This window comes from Vicugna pacos, chromosome 2 (genome assembly GCF_048564905.1).
Source record: "Vicugna pacos chromosome 2, VicPac4, whole genome shotgun sequence".
Classification (NCBI taxonomy): domain Eukaryota; kingdom Metazoa; phylum Chordata; class Mammalia; order Artiodactyla; family Camelidae; genus Vicugna; species Vicugna pacos.
In genome coordinates, this window is record NC_132988.1 from 77848982 (window position 1) to 77876623 (window position 27642).

The 27642-nt window shown below is 37.7% G+C and overlaps 1 protein-coding gene, 1 long non-coding RNA gene and 1 other non-coding gene across 3 annotated transcripts in view; 1 reads left to right on the forward strand and 2 right to left on the reverse strand.

Moving 5' to 3' along the window:
* The first annotated feature begins 33 nt into the window (after positions 1-33).
* On the forward strand, positions 34-24230 carry LOC140687049 (uncharacterized). The gene is made up of 3 exons (XR_012061086.1): positions 34-137; positions 12641-12739; positions 23919-24230. It is a non-coding gene; the product is annotated as an uncharacterized lncRNA (long non-coding RNA).
* Positions 10801-27642, reverse strand: part of HPSE (heparanase) — a 31084-nt gene continuing 14242 nt past the window's right edge. The window contains exons 4-12 of the mRNA XM_072942434.1: positions 24884-25057; positions 22802-22970; positions 22416-22463; positions 21823-21916; positions 21284-21390; positions 20048-20162; positions 17109-17227; positions 15804-15950; positions 10801-12406 (exon numbers count right to left, since the gene is read on the reverse strand). Of these exons, the coding sequence (XP_072798535.1) occupies positions 12247-12406; positions 15804-15950; positions 17109-17227; positions 20048-20162; positions 21284-21390; positions 21823-21916; positions 22416-22463; positions 22802-22970; positions 24884-25057 (1133 nt within the window). The 3' untranslated portion in view covers positions 10801-12246. The remainder of the gene's footprint in view (positions 12407-15803; positions 15951-17108; positions 17228-20047; positions 20163-21283; positions 21391-21822; positions 21917-22415; positions 22464-22801; positions 22971-24883; positions 25058-27642) is intronic.
* LOC116276859 (U6 spliceosomal RNA) lies at positions 26084-26190 on the reverse strand. Its single transcript, XR_004186374.1, has one exon. It is a non-coding gene; the product is annotated as a U6 spliceosomal RNA (small nuclear RNA).

Here is a 27642-nt window from a genome sequence, read left to right on the forward strand (position 1 = left end):
GGCATGCGCAGTGACGCCCGCGGGGTGGCCGTGCGTGCCTGTCCGGTTCCGGCGGCGGCGGAGCGGCTCGAGCCTTTGGAGTAACGTGAACTAGGGAATACCGTGGTCACCTTGCCCTCTGTAAGGGAGTCTCTCAGGTAAAGGAATGCTGTTATCAGGATACGTAGCAGTTGTACCAGTGGATGAAAAAACACACTGGGAAACACCTACTGAGCCCAAACTACTGATTTGCTGCCAGGTGTTTCCTTTTCAAAGCTAAAAAAGCACCAAGCGGCCAAATCCAAGAATGTAAACTAAAACAGTCCTCGAAACTAAGGGCGTTCTTTACGCAAGTCTGAGAATTTATAGTCAATTAAAGGGAGATCGTTTAATCGGCAGGCAGCGGGTGTATGGGATGCTAAGAGACTGCAGCTGGAACATCTGGTCGGAGCACCTCTTGGATGGGGCTGTGTACCAGGCACAGTTACAGGCACATTGCATGCTTTATCCCATTTAACCCCTTACTGAGTGACCGTGGGGAAGTCATTCAGTTGGATTTTAGTATTCTAGGGAATTAGGTTAGTCTGCTGGTTTCTTTAAAATCCAGTGATTCTGTGGTATTTTAAGTCTGCGATGGTGGTGGCGAGGGGTGGTTCTTAATAAGTTTTACAAAACTAGCTCACAGTTTGTTCAATTGTAGACAAAGGGATCAAGACACTGGGATATTTTATTATAGATTTGTAAAGGGAAGAACATACTTTCTCCTGTATGTGAATACTCTCAATACTCTTCTTGAGTTGTGACCCCAGATGTAGCATTTTCCACACATCAAGCAATTCTGTGACACCCGAGTGTCCTATAATTTTACTCAATTCTGGCACGATCTATCTGGACTTTGCCTCAAATCCCACAGGTTGAGGGCTCAGTCCTTTAAGACTGCCCCCACCCCTTCAGAAGCCCATGGAAAGTCCAGGTTGTTCCCTGTGCTTCTTACCTACCATTGTTGGAGAGGAAAAAAGTTTTCCTCTACCCTTATAGGTTTTTATGGCTGGTCTCAGAATTAATTGACATGAGATAGATTAAGAGAAGAAAATCAAATTTAATTACATATAAATGAGGAATCCAAACATGAAGGTATCAAAAAGACAGTCAGGTAAAATGAAGTATATATGGTTTCCTGCACTAAAGAGAAGGGGATAGGAGTCTGGGACTTCAAAGGGAAAGATTATTCACAGAAAGAATGAAAAGAGCAAATCTTTGGTAAACAAATGTTTGCTGGACCATACAAAAACAACAGGACACAGAGAGAATTTTAACAAACAGATTTTGCTAGATTTCTCTCTGTCTGCCACACCTAGCTCACATCATACTGTAGTTATCTATGGTGATAACTCCCTTCCTGGAACAGATTCTCTATTTAAAGTCTTTTAGGCAGTTGGAGGGGAGGGGAGGTCAAGGCTCTTCCTGAGCTGTTTGTTTCTTACAAACACAACCACCCTAAAATAATCCCCATTCCCAAAGAGACACATTTTAGGGTGACAGGTTTTTCTCCCCTACACCGCCTATAGATTGGAGGTTCCCAAGACCCCTTCTTTGGGTTTGATTGATTTGCCAGAGTAGCTCACAGAATTTAGGAAAAGATTTCACTTATCAAATTATCAGTTCATTACAAAAGGACATAACTCAGGAACAGCCTGGTGGAGCAGATGAATAAGACAAGGTGCGTGGGAAAGGGCACAAAGCTTCAATGCCCTCTCTAGGCATACACTACTCTCCTTTCACCTCCCCGTGATTCCCAACCTGGAACTCTGAACCCTGTCTTTTTGGGGTTTTTCTGGAGGCTTCATTATATAGACAAGGTTCATGAAATCATTGGCCATGGTGATTGAACTCAATCTCTAGTCCCTCTCCCCTCCCTGGAGGTCTGGAGTGGGGCTAAAAGTTTCAAACCACTAGTCAGGTGGTTGGTTCCTCTGGCAACCAGCCTCCATCCTTTGGGACTTTCCAACATTAACATAAACTCAGGTGCACTCATCTGGGCTCCTTCTGAATGACTAAAGACACCCTAACCACTCAGGAAATTCCAAGGGTTTTAGGAACTTTGTGCCAGGAACTGGAGACAAAGACCACATATTTTTCTTATAGGACAATATTATATAGATATATAAATATTCATAAATATATATTCTGTATAAAAATATTATATATTATCAGAAGAGGACTTAAAGGTAAATCAATTCTAGTCCTAACCGAAACTCTACGTGCATAAATTCTCTTCTTCCTTCCTTATAGTAACAGACTAATAGGGCAAATGTTTGCAATCAGGTCACTTAGACTCAGCTTAGGATATTTCTTGTAAAAATAAAAGACATGCTCCAAGGTGAGACAGAGCAGTAGCACCCTGAAGCCTACTTGTGCCAGCTGGCTTTGCAGCTTACTCTTTCAGAAGTTGGAAACGGATGAGCTCATTTTAAGGACACATAACTGGAGGGCAATGATTAACAGTAACCCACACACTGCCTCTCTTCCACAGCCAGAAACAAACAGACTCATATCAGATAAGCAGCTCAGTTAATGACATGTATGCCTGCCTCTGGGGAATGAGGGAAGTTCTGAAGTGGCAGCCCTTGCTGACTCAGCCATCCGGCCTGGGCTTTTCCTACCTGTCCTTTCCCAGTTGCAAAAGTTACAATATTTTGCTGGGTGGGATCTGCTGTACAGGGGCAGGAGTTCTTGCAGCCCTGACTGGAGGACAATAGAGAGCTTCTGAGGCTGCACTGGCCCTGGAATAAGGGTACTCTTTGGGGATATGGGTCTTCATAGGGTGTCTTCTGTGCTTGGGGGATAGGTAAGATGTTTAGGCCAAGGGCCAACATTGCTAGAGGGGGCCTCCTGACCCTAGAGCCATCCTCCTCCATGTGTTTTATGAAGTTAATTAAATGAGGCCACAGGACTGACATGATTCTATGCTGTGGCTGCCTAAATTACTAAACCCAAATCTAAGCCTCAAGATTAGGAAATCAGAATGCTAAGGACAGCCAGTCACAAAGAGCCAACTAGGCTTTAAAGCCCAGCCAATCAAGTACTTTCTTTTTCTTTCTTTTTTCTCTTTCCACACTTTTTGCATATGTCTTTCCCCTGGCTCCTGTCCGAGGAGTGTTCCTAACCACTTCCAGTTTGGTGCAGCCTTATTCGAATAGATAAATATTTAAAAAAAAAAAAAAACCTTAAAATGTTTATTACGCCTTAGTTTACCTTTTAACAGTTTCAGTGCCTTTTTTTTTTAAAACCAGGATTCTCAAAATCAACAAAGGCATCTCAAATTCAATTGACATTGTCTTAGCCTTTGGAAAGATGGATTTCTGTAGGAGTATCAAGCACTTAGATTGTCCCCAAAGTAGAAATTACCTGAGTAACGTGATTCTTAGTTACACTTCTTGGAAGCCCCTCAGTGTGTATTTCTATAGAATTGAGGGAAAGATTCCACCTTTGAGAGAAGGAGCCCACCTTTTCCTTTGCTTTTCATCATTTTGAGGAGGTTTATATGTGAAGTAAGAATGCTGTGTGCTATTCTATCTCTGAGGAAAAGAACTCAGGGGAGGCACAGAGAAAACTGGAACTTCCAGAGTGGCCAGATCAGTTCTGATACTAACTGGCCAGAGCTGTCACGGACCCTTTAAGTTATGTATTCTGTCCCATAAAACCACCGCTACTTCAGACGCCAGCCACAAATGGAGTCTCAGGTTAACTGCACTTCACGTGGCTGATCACAAATTCAGGGATTTCCCCTGACCCTCTCTCAGGTGTGATAATTCTCTAGAATGATTCACATAACTCAAGAAAGAACTATCCTTATGGTTGCAATTTCTTATAAAAGATACAAATGAATAATCAGATAGAGAGGTGTATAAGGCAAGGTTCAAAAGAGTCCCAAGCACAGGAGCTTCTTTTCCCATAGAGTCAAAGTTCACCACCCTCCTGGCACATCCGTGTGTTCAACAACCAGGAAGCTCTCTGAATCTTGTTCCAGAGTTTATCAAGGCTTCATTGCATAGGTGTGATTGATTAAATCATTGGCCAACAGTGATTGAACTCAGTCTCCAGCCTCCCTCCTCTCTCCTGAGATTCAGGAGTGGGGCTGAAAGTTTTAGTAGGTGGCCAATCTCTCCCTCAAAACTATCTGAGAGTCCACCTTGAGTCAACTCATTAGCATAAACTCATATCTGGTAGAAAAGGACTCCTGTGAATACAAAAGACACTCCTATTACTCAGGAAATTCCAAGGGCTTCTGAGGCTTTGTGCCAGGAACCAGGGGCAAAGACCAAATAAATGTTTTTTTATTATACCACAAATTGCCAAGGTGCCGGAAAGACTGGAACACTATCTCCCTAGGTGTGACATTTCAAAGAAAATGAGACTTGGAAGCATGGAGAGGCCCTGGAGAGATTTTATTTACCTTCCGGAAAGTTAATGTGAGAGCCCACGATCCTTTCCATCCTGTCTCCAATGAGCAAAGATTTTTCTCCCTCTTTTCATGAAGAGTAGGGGAGGCACCTGCCTTTTTTTCCTGTGTATAAGCATAGAAAGTCCATTTTCCTCCATTCCTCACTTGTGATACAGACTTTGTGGCTTATATGCAGAGGGCATTTGACCTGGCTTTCATTGTGTTGCTCCAGGAGTAAGGATTGGGATGTGGGGAACCTCACTATCAGTGAACAGTGATAATCTGTCTCTGATCTAAACACCATGTGTTCACATTCAGGATAAAATTAATAAAGATGAATATTAAAAATTCAGCAGAGAACAAAAGAGACCATGGCCCATTCCTGTAACTATAGGGTGATAGTACTTGATTTCAATCAGGAAGAATGGATTGTGAGACAAGAGGGTTGAGATGGATTCATTTGTCCATCATATAAGAAACTCCATCATGTAAGATAGGCAGACGAACAGAAACCCAAGAAAGGTGCAGTGAAGGGGCAGCTAGAGACATGAGTGTAAGGACAGGAGAGATGGTGTCATGGAAGCCGAGAGAGATTATTTCAGGAAAGAGAAGTGGTCAATAGTATCAAATGCTTCTAGTAAAATAAGAACTGGAATGAACCCATGGGATATATTCACATTTGAGTCTCTGGTGGCATCCCTCACAGAGTCGTTCTTATGGTAGGAAATGATACATTTGTTGGACTGAAGTGTAGAGAACAAGACTGAAAGCATAAACATCTGAACTTTGTTACTGACACTATTGTTAAGCAGATACTGTATTCCATTCTAGGAATTTTAAATCTTTTCCATAACTTCTGAGAGTAACCTCTATGTAGAAAGTTTTCTCAGTTTTCCTCACTTAAAGTATTATGAGCATCTTCCCTGTCACTACATATTGTTCCAAAAATGGCTGTAAAATAATCCCTCATTTGGATATATCATGATTTATTTAGCCATTCTCTTGGGCAGTTAGACAGTTTTTAGTTTTTCAATACTATAGTAACTTTTCCCCCTAACCATGCTCTTAGGTAAATTTTCAGCCATACTATTTCTTTGGGCTAGATTCCTAAAATAGCATTAGATATTTCTGTTTTTACTCAGTTATATTGCTGATTTTCAGAAAAGCTGTAAGAATGCTTATAAACCATAGTGCCTGGGTGGAAAAGTTCAAAGTTGTATAAGAAAGACGGGAAGATAAGTGTTTAAAAAATGGTAGAGAGTGAGATCAGACGTAAATCTAACAGAGAAAATAGATGCTGGGGGTTTTGATGGATATGAACTTCAGATTTGAAGGTTCAGTGACTCATTCTTTATCCAGTACCCTGAGACTGGACTAGCTACATAATTTGGGGGGCCCGGTGCAAAATGAAAATGCAGAGTAATTTTCAAAATGGCTCTTGCAAGACATGAAACCAAGTACGAGGTCCTTCTGAGCAGAGACTCTTGAGTGACTGCATAGGTCATACCTATGATGCTGGCACTGCCCAGAGGTGATGGGTTTCAAAAAAAAAAAGTGGGCCAATTGAAATGTACAGGAGACTGAGGGAAGTACACAAATGTCACTCTGTAAATTTATGGGACAATAGAACAGTCACATGGGGGGATCCCCAACTTTCTGGGTCCCCCTTGACTTTATTGCCAAGGCACTGTCTGCTATGAACTATTAAGAAATAGCAGAGACTGGATTGTCTCTTCAAAAACAAAACAAAACAAAACAAAACAAAACAAAACAAAACAAAACAAAACAAAACAAATCTACAAGGCTCTGGTCCCTCAATCTGGACTGTGAATACCTGGGGGAAGGGGCTCTCTGTTTTTTTAAACTTATTACCCATTGGAAGCAGGATGGTTAATTTTATGTGTCAACTTGGCTGAGCTATGGTGCCCAGATAATTGGTCAGATATTATTCTGGATGTTTTCATGAGATTAACATTTAAAATGATAGACTTTGAGTAAAGCAGATTGCCCTTTGTAATGTGGGTGGGCCTTGTCCAATAATTTGAAGACCTTATATATAGAACAAAAGACTGATCTCCCCCAAGCAAAAAGGAATTCTGCAGGCAATTGACCTCCAGACTTTACTGCAACATTGGTTTTTTCCTGCGTCAGAAGCCTGCTGGCCTACCCTGCAGATTTTGGGTTTATAGCCTCCATAATCCCGTGAGCCAGTTCCTTAAAATACATCATAAATCTCAGGAGAACCCTGCCTAATATGGGAACATAACACCTAGTAGTTGGTGAATGAATTCATTCATTCCACAAATATTTGCTTAAGTGATGAATCAGCCAAACACTTCACTCTATATGCACCATTCATTTTTACAGATTTACATTTTTTAAGCAATTCTGCATTCATCTTAATATTTGATCTTTAGAACAATTTTTCTTCTCTACTATTTTTCATCCGAATTTTGGAGCTGAGTCCTAGAGGTGTTTTAGATTTTAAAAAAGTATCATTTGACTGCCAAAATAGATGTTAAATTTGTAAAAGTGACTTTCTAGCTTCAATAGTAGAATCAATAACTATAATGCTTCAGTCCTTAAAACTATTTTATGTGAAGTTGGTTTTCTTTACCAAAATTGTAATTGACAATAAAGTGACTATAAAATGAGAGGTGTTAAGAAATATGAGACTAATCAGGGAAAAATTATGAAAAGCATCCACATGTTTATCGGCAGTACTGGTGAAACTGATTTCTCATTGTCTACTTCAGCAAACCCAACAACAGATCTCAGTCTCACTCTCCCTGATCTCCTCCATCTCACTCTCCCTGATCTCTCATGCTTGCTTCCTGAGAGCACCTCTCAAATAAACCAGTGGACCCCAAGTCCTTATCTCAGGCTTTGCTTTTATTGACCCCAACATCTGACACCTAAGCATAGGAAGGGGTTGAACCCAACACACTAGTGGTTCTATAGCCTGTTTCTAGACTCTAATCAAAAGCTAATTATGATATCACTTATATGTGGAGTCTAAAAAAAAGAATGACACAAATGAACTTATTTACAAAACAGAAGAGACTCACAAACATAGAAAACAAATTTATGGTTACCGTGGGGGAAGGGGAGGTCACGGATAAATTTGGAGTTTGGGATTAGCAGATACAAACTACTATATACAGCATAAATAAACAAGGCCCTACTGCATAGAGCAGGGAACTATATTTAATAGCTTATAATAACCTATAATGAAAAAGAATATGTATAACTGAATCACTGTGCTGTACACTAGAAACTAACACAACATTATAAGTCAACTGTACTTCAATAAAAATTTTTTTAATTAAAAAAAGGCTAATTGTTACCTTACTTGGTGTAGAGAACCTGAACTGGTAATTCTGTTAACTCTGGCTATGGGGGTAAATTTGTAACTTTGGCATGAGAAAATGACATTTTTGTACAAATTGTATATGTATAGGTTTTTCTATCAATGTTGTTTGTTTTTTGAGATGTTTAAATGCTTAGAGAACTTGCTGTAGTAAATTTGTAAATTTATTAGATGTATAAGAATTTTTTTAAAGTGCGTTTAGGAAGACTATGTTAAATATGCAAATATGCCTGAAGTTTGGAGTGCTGCAAAATCAGATAAACTAGGCTTGTTATTGTTCTTTGAAAGGTCTATGAGAATTTAAATAAATATATAAGTTGCATTTAATAAAGTAACCTAAAAACCAATTAAAAAACTAGTGGACTATCATCAAATGTATAAAAATAAGGAACAAATTCAATTTAAATCAAAGATATTATAAAACCTTACAGCATTTAATGACAATAATAGGGAAGATTTTTTAAGAATACTGTTAAATATTTAAGTATCTAAATTGCTCCAGGGCTTTCCAACCTTTAAGTCTGTAGAATAGAGAATGGTATAAAATTGGAAAAGGACAAGACAGAAGTACCTTACCCTTGGGAAAAAAACACAAATCTCTGACCTAGAGATGGAGTGAGTACAGGAATGGTCACACTACGTTTTTCTAAGGCACACAGTACATGAGGTGGTCTCCATATCATGTGTAACATATTCTTCTACAGTGGAAACTAGTTATTTCTTTCACTACCATTTAATTTAATTTTTTTTAACTGAAGTATAGTTAATTTACAATATTGTGTTAGTTTCTGGTGTCCTGCATAGTGATTCAGTTATATATATATTCTTTTTCATTATAAACTATTATAAGATACTGAATATAGTTTGAAATATAGTCAGTTTACAATGTGTCAGTTTCTGGCGTACAGCATGTTTTAGTCATACATATATTTGTTTTCATATTCTTTTTCATTATAGGTTACTACAAGATATTGAATATAGTTCCCTGTGCTACACAGAAGAAACTTGTTGTTTATCTATTTTACATATACTAGTTAATATTTGCAAATCTCAAACCCCCAATTTATCCCTTCCCACCACCTTTCCCCCTAGTAACCATAAGATTGTTTACTATGTCTGCAAGTCTGTTTTGTAGATAAGTTCATTAGCATCTTTTTTCTTTTTTTAGATTCCACATGTGAGTGGTATTATCTGGTGTTTTTCTTTTTCTTTCTGGCTTACTTCACTTAGAATGACAATCTCCATGTCCATCCGTGTTGATGCCAATGGCATTATTTTTCTTTTTTATGGCTAAGTAGTAATCCATTGTATAAATATACCACAACTTCTTTATCCAGTCATCTGTTGATGCATATTTAGGTTGTTTCATGTCTTGGCTATTGTAAATAGTACTACTATGAACATTGGGGTGCATGTATCTTTTTGAATTGGAGCTTCCCCCAGATATATGCCCAGGAGTGGGATTGCTGGATCATATGGTAACTCCATTTTTAGTTTTTTTAAGGAATCTCTACTGTTTTTCATCATTACCATTTAATTTTAGTTTTGAATGCTCCTGCTTTGATTTTGTATTGCATTGTCAGATAAAATAGATGGTATTTATGTTAGTTTTGTTGGTCATCAAAATTCAGGTTAGAAGAATAATTAAAAGACTTACCAACTATGAGGTGTTTTTACAGGTTGATGAGACACATCAGAAGTTTTAAAAAAAGAAAGAGAAAATGGGTGCATTTACAGACTGACACACACAATTTTCACAGCAAGACTTGGAAACTCCCATTATCATGGAGATGAAATGAACCACAAAGGTGAAACTAAAATACAGAAATAATTTTGAGCCAATATAATAAGTTGCAGAAAATATATGTATTTGATTGATTAAATTAAAGTGTGTGGGCTCAAAATTCTCACTAACATGACAAGCAAGAAGCTTCCTCTAAAAAAGTTTAAGAAAACCCTAATAATACTGCACTTAATATTCATTAATATACAACTGAGAGCATTCTTTTCTTCACATAACCATGCCCGTATTCTTCACATAATCACCCACCACTAGTAAGAACTTTCTCGGGATAATTTTAAAAAGACTTTTTGATGATAGCAGACAATACCTTTTGAGGTTTAAAACACCACTAAATTTTTCTGTGTGTACGAAATCAAAATATCTAAGGTAGTTTCAAATTTGAATGTTCTTCTCTGTCATTAAGGAAACATCTGAAGGGCTACTGTGTGCCAGACAATATGCTAAGCACAGGGAATACAAAGATGAATAAGATATTGTACCTCTTTCTTACAAGCATAGAGTCAAGTTAAAAAGATAAGCAGACACAATTAAGATGCATCAAGAATGCCACAGTAAACGTCGTAACTGCTGTAGGAGCAAAGAAAATGTGACTCAAGCCACCTGAACGATAGGGGAGGCATTGGAACTGTTTGAGTTGCATCTTAAGAAATATAAGTCTGCCACATAGAGGGGGAGTTAGAAGTCCAGGTGGAGAGCAGAAGGAGCAACACAGGAACAAAAGTTAAAAGCTACAGGAACAAAATTTAAAGAGGCTGTAGGTCCAGACTTCTCAACCCATGTGCGGGTTGGAGACCAGAATCCATGGGGAAAGTAATGAGTTAAGGCTGAAGGAAACAGCAGGTGCCAGGCTATGGAGGACCTTATATGCTATAGAAGTGGAGAACCATTTAAGAATTGTAAGCAAATCAGGGAGAACAATTAGGAGATTATTACAATAATACAAGTGAAAAATTAAGCCTTGAACTTCTTAAATGGCAGAGGGGACACGGAAAATAAAAATAGGACAGAACTTTGATCATGATTGAATCTACATGATGAGGGAGGAAATCGTGTTTATGTCTGATGATCCCTTTTCTTCAAAGTCAACTTTTGGTGTAAGGGAGGCTGAAAGGACAAATAAAGGGTAGGCGGTGTACACAAAGTGGTGAAGGAAAACAAGGGCTCTGTAAGTTTAAGCTTTATTAAAAGAATAATCATGCAATATTGAGGTTATAAAAATTACTTTATTTCAAATGTGAAAATATAAAAACCACATACGTATAAAACTTAAGGATATTAAAGCATCCAAACTTTGAGTTCAAGCTTTAGCTCTTATAAATGTACTTAAATTTAATTGTGACAATATTCACAGCAGGCATAAATATATATAAAAAGAATTATATTTCTAAGAATTAAGACACAGGAGAAAAAATAACACATTCTGTCACTGATAAAAAGCACAGAACTGTAGTGGTCAGTGTCATGGCCTTCCCAACAGCCTCTTCATTCCAAAAGATTCCAGAGGAGACAGTGGTAGGGATCTCACTGACGTTGGCAGTGGCTGGGGGGAGTGGCCACACAACACATTCCTGACCAATAAGACGCGAGGAGACATGAGGAGAGGTTTGCTAAGAGAACCCCTGAGAAAGGGTCCTTCAAGTCTATGAAGGAGAAAGAAAAAATTGCTCATCTTCTTGCTCTGGCTGCTGCCGTACAGGCCCATGGAATAGCTACAGCCATCATGCCAGCAGCTTGAGAATCAAACCAACACTAAAGGTGACAGAGCAGAGAGATGGAAGGAGCCTGATTCCGGGATGACAAACGGAGCTGTGGAGCTCACTGTGCTTGAACTTCTCGTTATGTGGGTTCATACATGTTCTTGAGGTTTAAGCCACTGGAATCAAGGTTTTCTGTTACTTGCAGCCAACTAAAACAAGAACGTTAAGGTAGATTAAAGGTAAACATTAACCGGGATGGTTATACTGTATTGAGCTAAGTTTTCTCCTCTTGGTAAATCAATTTCACTTACAGACATTTGAAAAAATTTTATTTGAAGTTTACATAATCCCTTCCCTCTGAATTGTCATTAATCATTTTTTAAAAAATACTTTTACATCTAAGCATCTGTCCTCTGACAAAGACGACCAGAACAGAGAGAAGAGAAGCAGTGGCTGAATTTAGCTCTCTGTTAAGCTGCAAAGAGACTGTCTCTCTTTTATAGATGATTTGAAGGTTGTGGTAGTAAACTTTGACTGACAGCAGCCCATAGAGACAGCATAGGGAGGAAAGAATCCGGCAATCTTCTAATAACTGGGTTTTTTGAAAAATAAAAACATCTAAGCACTTTCTTAAAATAATATATCCTTCATTTACTTGCCTCCTGGCTGTATTGGGAACATTTGTATACGTTTTTAATAACCTTAAATAAAAATAATACATGCAAAGTACAAGCATAGTGTTTGGCACTGGGTGTTATTATTAAATCAGTGGTCTACTTAGAGCAAAATACTGTGCTAAATCTAGCCTGAGAGTGTCCCAGTGGCTCTGTAATGCTCCCATGAGTTGATCTGTAATGCATCTGCTCGCCTTCCTATAGCTTGAGTTTTGCTTTTCTCTTATCAATACACTTGACAAAAATAAATCCCTGGGGCCACTTTATGTCTTTCATCTTCAGATGCAAGCAGCAACTTTGGCATTTCTTATTACAAAAAACCCGTATGAGAAAGCTGGCAGGCCCAGTGAGCTTCCTGGGCGGAGAGGTTTTTCGGTCAAAGCTGGCAGGGTTTGGTTATCCACCATCTTCAGAGTTTGACCATTGAGCTGGACCGATCTGCAAAGGGGAAAGATACATCCAAGTTAGCCAAGTTGCATGTCCTCCCCCCACTCTATAAAATCATGAGATCTTTGTAAGACCAAAAAGATGTTCTGTGGCAGCCTATATTATACAGTGTGTTCCCACACTGTATCAGGTAGGTATCTGACCTACACTGGTAGAGCTGAGTAGCTGTGACAGAAACCACACAGCCTGCAAAGCCCGAAATACATACTATCTGGCCCTTTACAGAAGTGGAACACATAATATTCCATACTAGCCAAGATGATGGGGTATAAAGAAGATGAAGATGACATACTTCTGGATTGGTGGCCTTTTTTCTTTTGGATGGTAAGTAATTGAAAAATTTTTTTTAACTTTACTCATATACTTATTTTACAGTGTCATACTTTTTAAGTTGAAGTATAGTTGATGTACAATATTGTAAGTTACAGGTATACAAGATAGTAATTCACACTTTTTAAAGGTTATACCATTTATAGTTATTATAAAATATTGGCCATGGTCCCCATGTTGTACGATACATACTTGTAGCTTATTTTATACCTGATAGTTTGTACCTCTAAATCCTCCACTTCTATCCTGTTCCTCCCCCTTCCCTTGAAACGTTTTTATATAAAGCAAATAAATATATGGAATAGAATGTGAATTTCATGAATTGAACATAAAAAATGATGATCAATGAAATTTCCCACTTGTAAGTATGTCCATAAACCCACCAACTCCCCTTCCCCCAGGAGGAATGCATTCATTTTATGTCATTAAGCCATTTTGGTAGCATGTATATTGCTGTGGTGAGACAAAAATGATTTTGCTTAGCTAAACCACAGATTCCAAAAAGATTATGTTTTCTTTGCATTTCACTGTTGAAACTGAAGTTCAAATCTGAGTCAAAAAAATGAAAAAAATTAAGGACAAGTGTTATTTCTTATGCTTATTTATTATTACTTAAATCAAATTAGTACATGTCTACAGTAATAAATCTAATGTAAACAAGAGCTTATAAAGAAAAGCTTTACTCTGCTTTCAGTCCTACTGATAGTTTCATAATTTTAAATGGTGCTTATATCTCTTTTACTTTTTTCTTAAATGCTTTTTGTATTATGAAATTTTTATAATACGAACAAGTTTTTTACTGTTGAAAATTTAGGTAATGTCAGAGTTATATCTATGTCATATATGTAATACATGTATTATATGTAGAACATTTATAACAGTGCCTTGCATACAGTAAGCTCTGTAAAAGTACTATCTACTGTCATTGTTATTCAGATAAATAAATATAACAAAAGCAACCTGTTAACTCATCATAACCATTTTTAATATTTTGATGTATATTCCTTCATCTCTTTTGTATATGTGTGTCGACATGCATATTTTCATTTAAACAAAAATGAGCATACAGTACAAAGTCTCTTAAAACTTGATTCTTTTTCCGTTAATACATCCTAACGTTTGCTCACACCATTAAACATTCATCCACTACACCATTTTAATGGCTGCACAGGATTCTGTTGTGTGAGTATATTAGTTTATTTACTAAACTGTCTAATGTTAGACATTTAGTTGTTTTCGATTTAGTATTATTATAAGTTTTGATTTTTATTTATTTAGTTATTCATTTTTAATTTAACATTTTTTATTGACTTATAGTCAGTTTACAATGTTGTGTCAATTTCCAGTGTAGAGCACAATTTTTCAGTTATACGTGAACATACATATATTCATTGTCACATTCTTTCTCGCTGTGAGCTACCACAAGATCTTGTATATATTTCCCTGTGCTATACAGTATCATCCTGTTTATCTATTCTACATATGCCTGTCAGTGTAAGTTTTCATTTTTAAAGATCTCTCACACTGTATCCTCACTAAGCATCAGTCAGCAGAAAAAACCATTTAATCTTGGTTAGGCTCCCAGCACTGGGCTCTGTGTCTGGAGACTTGTTGACCATGATTGTGCTGGAGGCTGGTGAGCCTGCGCTGCAGTTACCCTCAGCCCACATACACCCTGAGCCTTGCTCTAGCACCTCTGTCACAGCAGCCCCTTGATGAGGTGGGGGAGGAAACATGACCATCATCAGGAAGCCAGAAACAAACATCTCTAACTGGTGGTAGCAAGGGCTCTTCTGCATGAAATTCTGCATTTACAAGGGTACACAGAAAGGTTTCAGCAATGCTTAGAAAAGGCCACAGAGTTTAAAGGTAAATCTGATCATTGTAAATTAATACTGCTGTGGGTTAAGATGATGAATCATGGGCAAGATAATACCCAATCCATCTGGCTGTACTGTTTAATCAGCTATAAATGTAGCAAAACAATGCTAACAATATACTGAGTGTAAGCTGAAAGCATGCTGAATATTTCCTCATCGGGCTGAGATATGAGGGCAGAGTTTTATCTGAGGGTAGGATGTTGTTTCATATTTTGAAGTCAGTTACACGATGACAAGAAATGGAAGACATGTTTGTCAAGTTTCGGATGGAATAGCATTGGAAGGAATTAGCAAGCAACAGATTTGGCAGAGTTGGAGATGCTGGGCAAAATTTATCTGTGATATATAAAATAGATAATGTATTATCTGAGATAATGTAAAATACTACTTTTATATTAAAATATATTCACCTCAAGTATTTATTAAATACTATGCAGGACTTTCTATGGGTGCTACACAAGTTATTCAAGTAAAAAAATATTTTTTTAAAAGCAACTGCTGTTTAACCCTCTGAGATTATTAGCATGAGCAAGTGTGCAGGCTGTGAACTCATGAGACGTATCTCAGGTACTTTGGCAACATTTTAAAGAGGGAAATACATAAGTGATGTATACTTATCAAAGAGAACTTAGGATAATGAAACATCTACAATTTCACCAGTTTTCCAATTGTAAAGCAATTGTAATACTGTAAAAGAATCATACCCAGCTCACTGATATTTTACACCAATTCCTATGCATTTATATAGCAATTATACATAGGTATGTTTTACTTAGTGACTGTGTAACCAAGAATTACGTCTTTTTAGAGCAAATAATCTAAATGCATTGAATGGCTCTTGATATATCAAGTTGCTTTGAAATAAAAACATTTCCCTAAGATAATTGCTAGTTTGTGTTCCTATCCTTCTGCTTTGGACTCTTAGGGTGACTTACACCTGGATTAGTATGTATTCACATACTATAAACTTCCTGAATATTAAGAATTGTTAGAACTTGAAATAGTTCATTCTTTTCTTTCTTTTCTTTTCTCTCTGTCTCTCTGTCTCTCTCTGTCTCTCTGTCTCTCTCTGTCTCTCTCACTCTCTTTCTGCTCCCGGTTAACACTCTGTGTCCTAGTAAACGCCAATAAAATTCACTTTTGGTCAAAGTTTGAAATGAACCAGGAAAATTACTCACTTGGAAAGTAACCCATCAGGTCCCGAAGGTTTTATGAGGTATTTGTCCACTTGCTTGTCAAATAAGTGATACGGTAACTGCAAGCGCTTGGTGACATTATGGAGGTTTAAGGCATACAGAGTTAAATCACCTTCTTTATACCTTGGGCTAAAAGCAAATAGATTAACTCAATAAAAATATGTATCTAATTTAAGCAATTAAGTAGTTGATTACAAACATAATCACGGGCAGTACTGAGTATTCACATCTATACGCTGGACCTTTCTGTATCCTTCCTTTTATGATAATATTAGACCACTGATGTGGTCCTGTTTTGAAAACATGCTAAAGATATTGCTCTTCACAGTACCATCTTCTGGGCTTGAGCACTTTGAGATCTTTGCTCTTTTGCCAGGCTGAGTTGTGAGGAAGCCAGACAGCCCATACATGTTCAAACATAGGAAAGTTAGAAGGAAATTATGTGGGTTCATGTGAATTCAAATTATAAACCATATAAACGGGTTTTTTCCCTAGCCTTATGAAAAGACTAAAACAAGAAAATTAAATCTACTGACACTTTTCAATGGATTTAATCCATCCAAACCATTCCGCACTTCTTCCTAGTGGAGCCCACTCACCAGAAACAGAGTTCCCGCTCACTGGAATTGGAAATAGTGGGTGGCTTTTTTAGCTAGAGTTAGTATTTTAGTATCATTCTATCTGGAAAGACAGATTGAAACCAAGAAGAGAAAAATCTCTGAGATTTAGGAACTTTTTTTTGCTACTTAAGACCAGAATACTGGACTACAAAAACCTCTGTAGCCTCTTAACTCCAGAAATTGTGTTGAAACTTTTGGAAGCATGAGTGTTACTGGCGTCATTGTTCTCCTTTTAACTCTTCCTCCTATTAAATTTATCAGCTATGATGCAAAGGGATATGTATATTCATACAATCATTCATATAAGTTCATATTTGTATTCAGTCATAGTCATTCAATGAATGAATCATTCATATAAAATTAGTTATGTGTTCTTACATTTGTGCTATTTAGTTATTTAAATTCAGTATATATTTTCATTATAGATTATGATAATTAAACCATTGTACAGACTTTTGCTGGACTGCAAATGCCTACATTTAACCTATTTTTTTTTTTAGCTAGACTCTGGCACCATATTACTATGAGCATGAAAAAAAAAAAAAAGAAAAATGACATACTTTAGACCCACTATATATATATAGAAGACAACAGGGTATTAGAGTAGGAAGTTATGTGCTTACTAATTAAAAACTGTTGATTGGTAAAGGGTGTTTTACACACTTACTGGTTGATGTTTGTGCAGTGAAGGTATACTCGAAGTTTGCTTCTGTCTGGACCTTTTACACTTGCCATTAACACATTGGTGCCCACCAGTTTCTTGAACAGAAGAGAGAGCCAGTAATCCTAGTTGTGGTGGTTGGGGAGGGGAGGGACAAAAATAGATCTTTCCTTATTTCTTTAATAAAAATAGTGTCAAGCACATAGTTACCCTACAAAGATTGTGACTGTTATCTTAGAGGTATTTTAAAAGGTTCATCTTTTTGTCTGGGCTACCACCTTGACTCTGAGGGCCATATCTTGTTTGCTGCTTTTTATCACTGAAGGACTATGTTTCCACAATTCAGAGGTCTATGCCTGCCAGGAGATAATCTCAAGAATACAACTCATTGCTCAGAGACAGTTTAAATGTTCTTTGTTGTCTGTCATCCAGGAATTCAAAGCAAAGCTCAAAGCAAAACTTTTAGATATGCACACACACACACACACACATTCAGGTACACACAAGTTTTTGAAATAAAACTTCTATCTGTTTAAGAAACTAAAACAATTTCCTCTAAAACCTTATAACTCACCCCTGCCAATAAAGTAATGCTTTAGGCAATGAATATCACTAGCTATCAAGATCAAAAAACACAGACAGCCAGACATTATGCCTTTTGATGGAAGCATACAATATCACCTATGAAGAATTCTTGCAAAACAAAACATACAAGCAAAAATGAAGCCTCTAGGTCTAAATACCAGTTTACAGGAAATGCAGGGGACAGAGAAACATGCTAAATGATACCACAGAAATAAATTTAGCAAAATCCAGAATGTGGGAAACACTATGAAACAAATTACCTGATTTCTTTAATAAATTCCCAAGGACCAAAAAAGAGAGGGAAGGAGAACTTAAAGATGAACAGACTTAAGAGACATATCAAATGCAACATATGGACCTTGTTTGGATTCTGATATGAATAAACCAACTATTAAAAACATCTGCTAAATAAAATTTTTGAAAAAGAGTAAAACAGTAAAAAAAAAAACATTTGTGACAATAAGGAAGATGTGAAGTATTGACTAATTATTTAATGATATTGAGGAATTAATCCTCAGTATTTTAAGTATCATAATTATATTTTGTTATGTTTTACAAAGGAGATACATACTGAAATGGATAAAGTGATATGTGTGAGATTTGCTTCAAAGTAATCCAGGAGGTGGGAGGTGAGGGGTGGGTAAAATTATGGATTAAGTAAGACTGGGGCTTCATATACTTTTCTCTCTACTATGAAATTTTCCATAATAAAAAGTCATTTGTTTTTTAAAACTCACTCAATTATATATGTATACCCCAGGCCTTCTTTCTTGAGCTGAGGTTAAGGTAGCCTCAACAGGCAAGCAGTTTTTATTTCTCTGCTTAAATTCAGAATTTTCACAAGAGACAAGAGGAGAATCAAATGTTTTCAAACGAGACATAACTTCAGCATGGTTCAAGGACTTGGGGGTAGAAAGAAAACAGGCCTCAGAGCCAGGATTTGTAAGGGATTCTTTAGATCAACAATGGAACAGCTGTGTGACCTCAAGCAGGTCACACCACCTCATCTCAATTTGAACATATTTGTTTGAAAAATGGATCTAAGATACCTGCCTTGCCAACTTCCAGCACTGTTATGCAAATAAAGTAAGAAAACAGATGTCCAATGGGTTTAAGGCTGATTCCCTTGGATCCTGCAGGTGTCCTGCAGATTTTTCTAGCTGACTGTGAACCTTGAGGAGGAAGTATATTTAATGCATACACAAAGGACTCTTAAGCCAAAGGTTTATGTTTGGCTGAGGAGATTTAGATAACATAATAAATAACTGATACTATTTACAAAGAGTGACAGGACAAGCTGGCTAATTTCTAAATATTGTACTCACAGCAAATTGTGAAGAAATGATTTATCTCCCTTCCTTGTTCAAGGTCCATTTAAGAAAGAGCCAGTAGTAGATATTGGATATTTGTCTAACGAAATTATCATGTTTGGTTTACCTCTATAAATGAGTCATAATATACTTGGGGAAGATAGATTCCATTTTGTGCAAAGGCATTTTGCTAAAAAATTTTTTAAAAGTTTTGAACCGTGTGCTCCATGAGCTTGGACCACTACAGGTTAAAAGCAATTTGGGGGAAAATCTGACTACAAACCAGAGAAGCCCAGCTTGTATTTTGGCATGTGCTTTTTGCAAACCTTCTTAGCTTTCCTACAGTCTTCAAATAATTCCTTTAGGAATTATTCTTAGAAAATAGATATTCTCAAGTGCTATTTTAGACTATAAAAATCAAGGTCATACTCCTCAGGGCTATATCTATGCTATCCCAATTTTTAGACATATATATATATATATCTTCCAGGTGGCTTTTTTAGATAGAAAGGCTACATTTCCTGATTTAGCACCAGAAGTAGCTGGAAGTAGGGTAGAGATGAGATTTTATTCATAAATACCTTGAAGAGTATTAACAAAACAGCCAATCTTAAGGTGATATTTTTGAACAAATACATAGTACTGGCTTATCTTAAATAAATTCTGATTTCATGACATTAAAAATTTTTAAACTCTGGATACTGTAGGCAATTTTAACCTTGATTTGCTTTGCAAAAAAACCATTTTTTGATTCAGGTTTGCTGTCTTGTAAAACTGGAGTCATAAAATTTCAATGCACCCCTTTAAAAAAAAAATTCCACACCATACCTCAAATGACCCACATTAAAAACATGATTTCTGGGTCTCAATTTCTTCTCCTGAGACACAAAAATGTTAGCATGGGTGATCTCTAAGTTTTCTTCCAAGTCATCTTTCCGTGGTTTGGCTAGTTATTGAGAGCATTGAATCTATTGAGAGAATGGACTGTTCATAAAAGGTTAATACAATCTCTAATCTACTCACAGAAAGAGGAGAATAACGGTGACTTACAGGCAAAGGTTCAAAGTTTTCATCCACTAAGTGGTAGTTTCCGGCCCCGAAGAACACTTGCCTCATCACCACCTCTATGCCCATTCTGGCCGACAGGCCCAGTTTATCCAGCCACCTGGAAGAGAGTGAGGCCCACCCTGCGTCAGGTTTGGGAAACGAAATAGCTCCAGTTTAATTATACACTTTTCTGGTTTATTCCTCCATGTGGGAAGAATTGACAGGAAACCAGAAAAGTGCTATTAATTACAAATAAGTCATTCAGATGAAACAGGCACTGTCCTACCCTTTACATGTTCCCACACATCCGCATGATAACAGATCTCAGAAGATTACTAATATGCCACAGGAGCCCCTATCAGGGTAGGACAACTTCTATATGGTGGAGTAGATAAATGCCACCCATTGGAGTAGCATAGTTGGAGACAACTATTCTGCATCCTAAGGGATCCGCCCCCCACCTCCAGTCTCCGCACCCCTGTCCCCATGTGCGGTCTGAAGAAAAGGCTGCTTGTGGCCAGAGTAGTAAAATGTGAAATAAGTAGAATCATGCCCAAACCTTTATGGATACCTCCTCCCCCATCAACTTTAGTTAATGGCAAAACAAACGTCTCCATTCTTTTCTCTACTCCTCGTGCCCCCACAAGCATAAAGGATGTGTGCTTTATTCGGGCCTTATAAGGATGAGAGTAGGAGAGGAAAGAGAATAAAACTCAAAGTGAAGATATAGAACTATAGAGTAAAGGTGTTAATAGAGTCGTGGAATGTAAATAAACCAGTTGGTTTTAAAGCAATCAAGTTTGTGGTAGTTAGATAATGGGATGATTTAGCAAATCCCGAAAGTCATCGGTAGCCCCTCTGGTGTGACCACATACCGCGAGGCCCCAAACTTCTTGGGAATCTATGAACAGAGCTACAAGTGCTAAGTATCCTTCTCGGAGTCAAGAAGCACTCTTTTACAACAGCTTTAGAGAAAGGAATCCTTGACGTATCTACGGGCCATGATTGAGGAACAAAACTTCTAAAGCAGTTCATTCACGCAGTGATTAATTCGGGCATATGTTAAAATGTCCAGCCAGCTTTAGTAAATCATTTTCTTGTGAAATCTCGCACGAATCTTGGGGCTCAGCCACAGAAACTGTCTTTGACCAGATTTTTGGCTGACGAGCTATTTCAGCTGAATGGAAGACCAGGAGACTGCTGCAGCCGGACCTCTGAGCCAAGCGCAGCTTCACTCACATGAAACCAGCTGCGAAGGTGTTAGACAGCAAGGGCGCTCCACCCCCGTACGCGGAGCTGGTCTCTCCTAACCAGACCTTCTTGTGGGGTCTGGTCTCCTCAACGACCTAGAAAATGGAAAGTCCATGGTAACTGCAAACAAGCTGATCAAGTATGGTGTTGAAGATTAACAACATTCAAAACCTTGTATTCCCAGACCTACCCATCCAACACAGTTACAAAATATGTTCACAGTCATTTACATCTTGGGCAATTAGCTTTTGTTAGAATACTAGGTGTGGAAGGAATGTAAACCACCCCATTCCAATGACCTGTGAGAGATGATGCTACTGAAAGGCCACTGGAAGCATTTGTCGTTTCTAATCAGCATACGTGGGGAAGACCAGACGCTAAGGGGAACCAAAGGTGAATAAGACCTAGTGCCTGTTGTTTAAAATTGGGAAAACGGGTAAATTTACACACCTATAAAATTTAGGACTAGCTGGTCCACAAAGTAAGGACTCTGCTCTTACATTAAAAAGAAAAAAAAAGACTGTTACCTGGAAAATTTTTTGCACGGATAAAATAAAAGTGTCCAATACATCAGGGTTTAGAAAATCTTCTTTGGTAGCAATCCTCCCATTCAAGTAGTAGCTAAATTATTCAGAAAATATTCAGAAAAAAATAACAAACTTTATTTCCTGCTTTTAAGTTAATTGGCTGCCCTTGCCACCTTTCTACCTCTTCTCACGCTCCTGCTATTAAAAAAAAAAAAAAAAGGAGGAAGTTCTACTAAGGAGAGAATAAGATGAAAGGCACCAGTTACTCTGTCTTGAGAAGACATAGTCGTAAGTGCAGGTACTAGTGGGTTATCCATCCTTTGGCAAATACATTGGTTTTAGCTACTTATTTGTTCCATGACCTAAATGATGGTTTGCCTTGATCTTGTAGAAACCACCCCATTACTTAAAATAAGTTTAAATTTTGTTTTGTTAATATTAAAATCCTAGTACGATGCTGCTTGAAACACTATGTGTTTCTTATCTGAACTATAAAGTCAGCTAGCAGTTAAATAAAACCACTTTTTAAAAAACTAGGTAATAAGTAAAACTAAGTTTACTTTCTTAGTATTAAGAGTAGGAGACATACTTACTGATGCCATGTAACTGAATCAATCACTTCTCCCCCAGCCTTCAGAAAACTAGGAAAAAAATAATCTATTATGTTGTCACTTAAACCTTATATGAACAACATTATACATGCAATATATACACAAGAGTTTTTTTTTTCCCTAGAAATTGGCCAGTTACTACTTTAGGATAAGGCAACAACACAAACTTCCTAATTCTGAGACAGATTTTATCACAGGTGCCATTTGCCCCCAAATCTTTGGTATTCTGAGCTTGTCAGTGTTCCCTCTTTTGATAACCCTTCTAATCAGGCAACAAACTGTTTAATAATAGGTGGCTTATTGAGGATTCTCCACCGACAAAAAACACTATTTTTAAGAGAAGTGGTTCTGTTTCCTCTAGTTCTTACCTCTTCAGCATCTTCACAGTCTTTCCTCGAGGCTGGCCAACATCAGGACCATAGAGTTTTGCATTTTTGAAAGCAGATTTTCCTAGAAGTTTATGCAACTCAATAAAATCTTCTCCTAATTGCAATCCATCGATGAAAATACCAGCCTTCTTCCGGAAACTGTTAGGTTCTGAAAGATAGCAATTCTCAAAATAATTGCTTACCTAGACTTTTTTTATTTAGAAGCAAACATAAAAACAGTATCTAAGAGAAAAAGAGAATTTTTCATATTACAAAAGCTTAGAATTTAAAGGCAAGGAAAGTAAAACGTCTAGTTATAAAGAAAATATTCTAGGAAAACAAAAATTTAAGTTATATAACTGAAGTATGAGGAGGTAATAAAACAGTTTGGAATTAATAATGGGAATATTAAACCAATGGATATTCTGGGACTAGTCTGTATCCAGTATTTAGTTAATTTAGTTAAAAGATTATGTAGGGAGAAGTCATTTAAAAACCAAATACCAAAAAATAAGTAAAAAAACCCCTAATTACCAACCACCCTCCCAAAAAAGAGCGGGGGGCATAGCTTGGTGGTGGAGTGCATGCTTAGCATGCGTGAGGTCCTGGGTTCAATCCCCACTACCTCCATCAAAAAATAAATAAAAACCTAACTACCACACTCCCCCCCCGAAAAACCCCAAAACAAAACAAAACAAAAAAACCCCAAACCAACACCCCCCCCTCAAGAAAAAACGATTACTACAATGTAATTAAGTCTTACTGAGAATGTTTATTCACAGATATGTGCAAGTGAGTCTGGAAGCAGCAAAGCTGAAGAGACGGGAGGGAAGCATGGAAAGTGTCCAGTCTACTTCCCCACATTACCTTACCCTTCTCCTTCACCCTGAAATCAGACCTTCTCTTTGTAAAATGGGGCCCACATGATGACATGACTCTTTTACTCTGAAGAGCAGAAGGAGCTGGGGATGAGTAGGGTAGAAAAGTAGGGAGGGAGGGATGCACAGGGATGGGTAAGGATGGGTTCAGACAACCTATTATTCATGTAGTTGCTGCTGTGAAGTTGTTCATCTCTAAGATATGGTTGCCTCTGCCCTTCCTTCTATTTTGTTTTCAGGGCTTCAGCTTGCCAGTTATCCTCAGCATCCTGATCCCCAAATCTGCTGCTGGACTTTATCATTCACATACCACTATGGACATGTATCACTTCTTTGCTTGTTTTCCCGTCCGTCTGGCTCCTACCTCCGGAACAGAAGTCTCAAGAGAGCAGGGACCTCGTTCTACAGCCAGACTGCCTGGGTTCAAATCCTAACTTCTCTTAAGATTCCTGTAACTAATAATTGCCCAGCATCACACACCTAGTTAGCTAACCTTTTTGTGCCTCTTTTGTCATCTATGAAATGAAGGTCATAATAGTGTTCACCTCGGAGTGATTGTAAAGAAAAAATAAGCTAATGCTTATTGAATGCTCAAAACAGTGCTTGGAATATAGTATGTGCACATGACACTACTCCCTCTCACTTCCCACTTTATCGTCATTCCCATTGGCTGATGTGTGAACAAAGCACGGTAAATATGTTTGAATGAATGTGGCTAGTCATTAACACTTTAGTTAGAGTTTATAAATAAATTTCTTGTGAAAAAGAGTGAAGAAGGAGACAATCAAGAGCTCGACCCAGGTAGGATTCTATACTGGAACTTCCAGCTTGAACCTATCATGAGTGTTGGGATGGGGTTGTTAAGACTAAGACAAGCTGAGAACAGAGGAAGGAGGGGAAGGGTAAAAGCAAACTGCTGAAGTCTAATCTGTCAAGCGTAAGAGGACTAAGTGACCCTGAAGATCTCAAGGGAACCTGCGAGCTGTGGAAGTGCTCAAATGTGATGGAAGCTGGGCTAAGTGATAGGAATCAGGATACAGAAAGGAGTTTTCTGCCACAAGTCATTCCAGACTCACACTGTTGAGCACAAATATTCCAAGGCAAATGATATATTTGCTAATATTAAAAAGAAAGTCATAAATAGGAACAAATAATACCAAAGGGGAATCTCCTTATAAATGAAATGGGGGTGGGGGACACTTACCATTGCCTAGTTCCCAAGAAATGTTATAACCCTTGGAAGAGCAGTAGTCCAGGAGCACCTGAGCATTGGAACTGTTCCAGTGCAAATCTGCAGTTCGCAGTAATGCATTTAGACCAAAGATCAAGTCCAGGCCTGAGCAATTGGCAAAACTATACAGCATATCCACTGAGCTTCCTAAAAGAAAAATGTTGCCATTTCATGATTAGGTCGATACCACAGTGACAAAGATCTCCAGATTTGCTCTTTGTAATGAATTACTATTTCTGTTGTTAAATGGAAGGAATTCCAGTCCTTTTGGGGACCTATGATTATGAATGAGTCAACAAAATTGGATTGGCAAATTAAAAAAAAAAGCACAACAATGTGACTTTATTTGCTTCAGCTGTTGAATCAAGTCCCATAGAAGGTACAAGAGGCTTTGGTCTGGCACTTGGGTTTTGTTCACGTGACCTCAGGTGAACTCAGGAAACTGCAGTGTGTGACTCAGTGCTCAACACACACAGGCCAGACTTTCATTAGTCAACACAAACCCTGCTCTTCATAATCTAAAAATCTCTGCTCACAAACTCAAACATAAAAATAGCTTGGTAAATTTCTTTACATTTGAAACTTAAAAAAATTCAAGTATATAATATATTAATTCAAAATGAATGGAATTTTACATTTAAAAAGTGACCTAGGGCTCTAGGGCTGTGGTTTCCAAACTCTGTGCTGAGGTGCCCTGGGGAGTGAATTCACTGGTGTGGCTGGTCATCAGACTTGGCAAATAAAAACACAGGGCACCTAGTTAAATTTGAGCTGCAAATAAATAATAATTTTTTAGTGTATGTCGTGTAATATTTGCAAAATACTTACACTAAAGAAATGATGGTTTATTTGAAATTAAAATTTAAACCAGGAAACCCTACTCAGAGGGGCACTGCAGGATCTTTCAAATTTGCAAGGGAACACTAACATCTATTGGGCATGATAAGAACTATTAATATTAGGTTGTTTGGATCTAACAGCTTAAATGTAACTCCTTGGCATTTCTTTTGGGCTAGATGTGCTGTGAAAAAAATTACTGAGTCACTAAGGGACCATTAAAGCTTTGGAGTTTTTTACACCATTTATTGCTTTATTCTTTTTTTTTTTAATCGAAGGATAATTGATTTACAATGTTGTGTTGGTTTCTGGTGCACAACATAGTGATTCAGACATAAAAATATGGAACACTGCACAAATTTGTGAGTCATCCTAGCGCAGACCCCATGCTGATCTTCTCTGTATTGTTCCAATTTTAGTGTACGTGCTGCCGAAGCAAGCACAAATCTTTGGAATTTTTGAACTCAGTTTTTTAACCCTTAACTAGCCTATGATCACTTTTTGAGAGTGGCAACAATGTATTTTTGAATGTCATTTTTAAATCACTTATTATTGAATAGGTCCTGGTGATTTTAATGTATGTTTAGAGTTATCTGTTAAACAGAAATTCACTCTTAATTCTCCTAGTTTAAGAAAAAAACACCCAAAAACTCTATCTGGCAAACTTACACCCTTTCTCCTACAAAGTGGCTTTGTTTCTGTTTTATTTCTGTCTTCAGCCTGAATTAACTTGGATTACTACAGCAGTGAGACCCTAGACTTAATACTGCCACCAGGCTGAGGGGCAGTAATGACACTAGCAAGCTATTTTAGGTGTTTTGGTATTTGCTGTCACCTACTTCCACAAAACTGTTGCCTGTCATCACCGAGCTACAGACATCAAGGTCTGAAAAGCTCTCTGGGTCTTGCAGGCCAGCGTTCCATGGGATCTTAGAGCCACAGTGGAGAAGAGGGAGGGCCTGTGGGATCATGGAGGCCTCCCCAAAACCCCACCCTCATTTTTCTATGAGGAAACTGACACCCAAAGAAATAAAGCATTTTGCCCAATATCACATAGCTATTAGGGCCTGTTATAAAGGCCCTGTGACTGCCTTAGTCACAGCTATATTTTAGACATATATTGCAAATCCTGATGTAGAAAGGGTCCTAAATCAGTAATCATAGACCTGAGCTCCAGGCCCCACTCTCCCACTTATAGACTGAATGATCAGGGGTGACCCCTCCACCTGCATGAGCCTCAGCTGTGCATCTACACTCCTGGAACTAGTACCATCATCCGTCTACCTCACAAAACCAACTTGAAACAGCACATGTGAAAACCCTTTGCAAACCGTAAAAAACTCTTACAGATATAAAGCACTGTTGTTGCCTAGACCCTCTACAAAGATTACGGCATTCTCAAAAACTAGAATGTTTGCATTTGAGAGTGTTTATTCAGTTCATACTTTATTCTTCCTCTATTTCCTAACTTTTTCCTATTACACTCGGGATTTATGTAGCTTTAAATGCTATCATATGCCCTCTATAACATAAGAGTAACATCTCCTAGAATAAGGGCTGTACAATACTGACCGTGAGTCCACTCTTAAAAATAAAACGCCAGTCTCTCAGGCAAATGGTGTTGGGAAAACTGGACAGCAGCATGTAAATCAATGAAGCTAGAACACTCCCTCACACCATACACAAAAATAAACTCAAAATGGATCAAAGACTTAAACGTAAGACAAGATACAATAAACCTCCTAGAAGAAAATACGGGCAAAACATTATCTCACATACATATCAGCAGTGTTCTCCTAGGACAGTCTACCTAAGAAATAGAAATAAAAGCAAAAATAAACAAATGGAACCTAATTAAACTTACAAGCTTTTTCACATCAAAGGAAACCATAAGC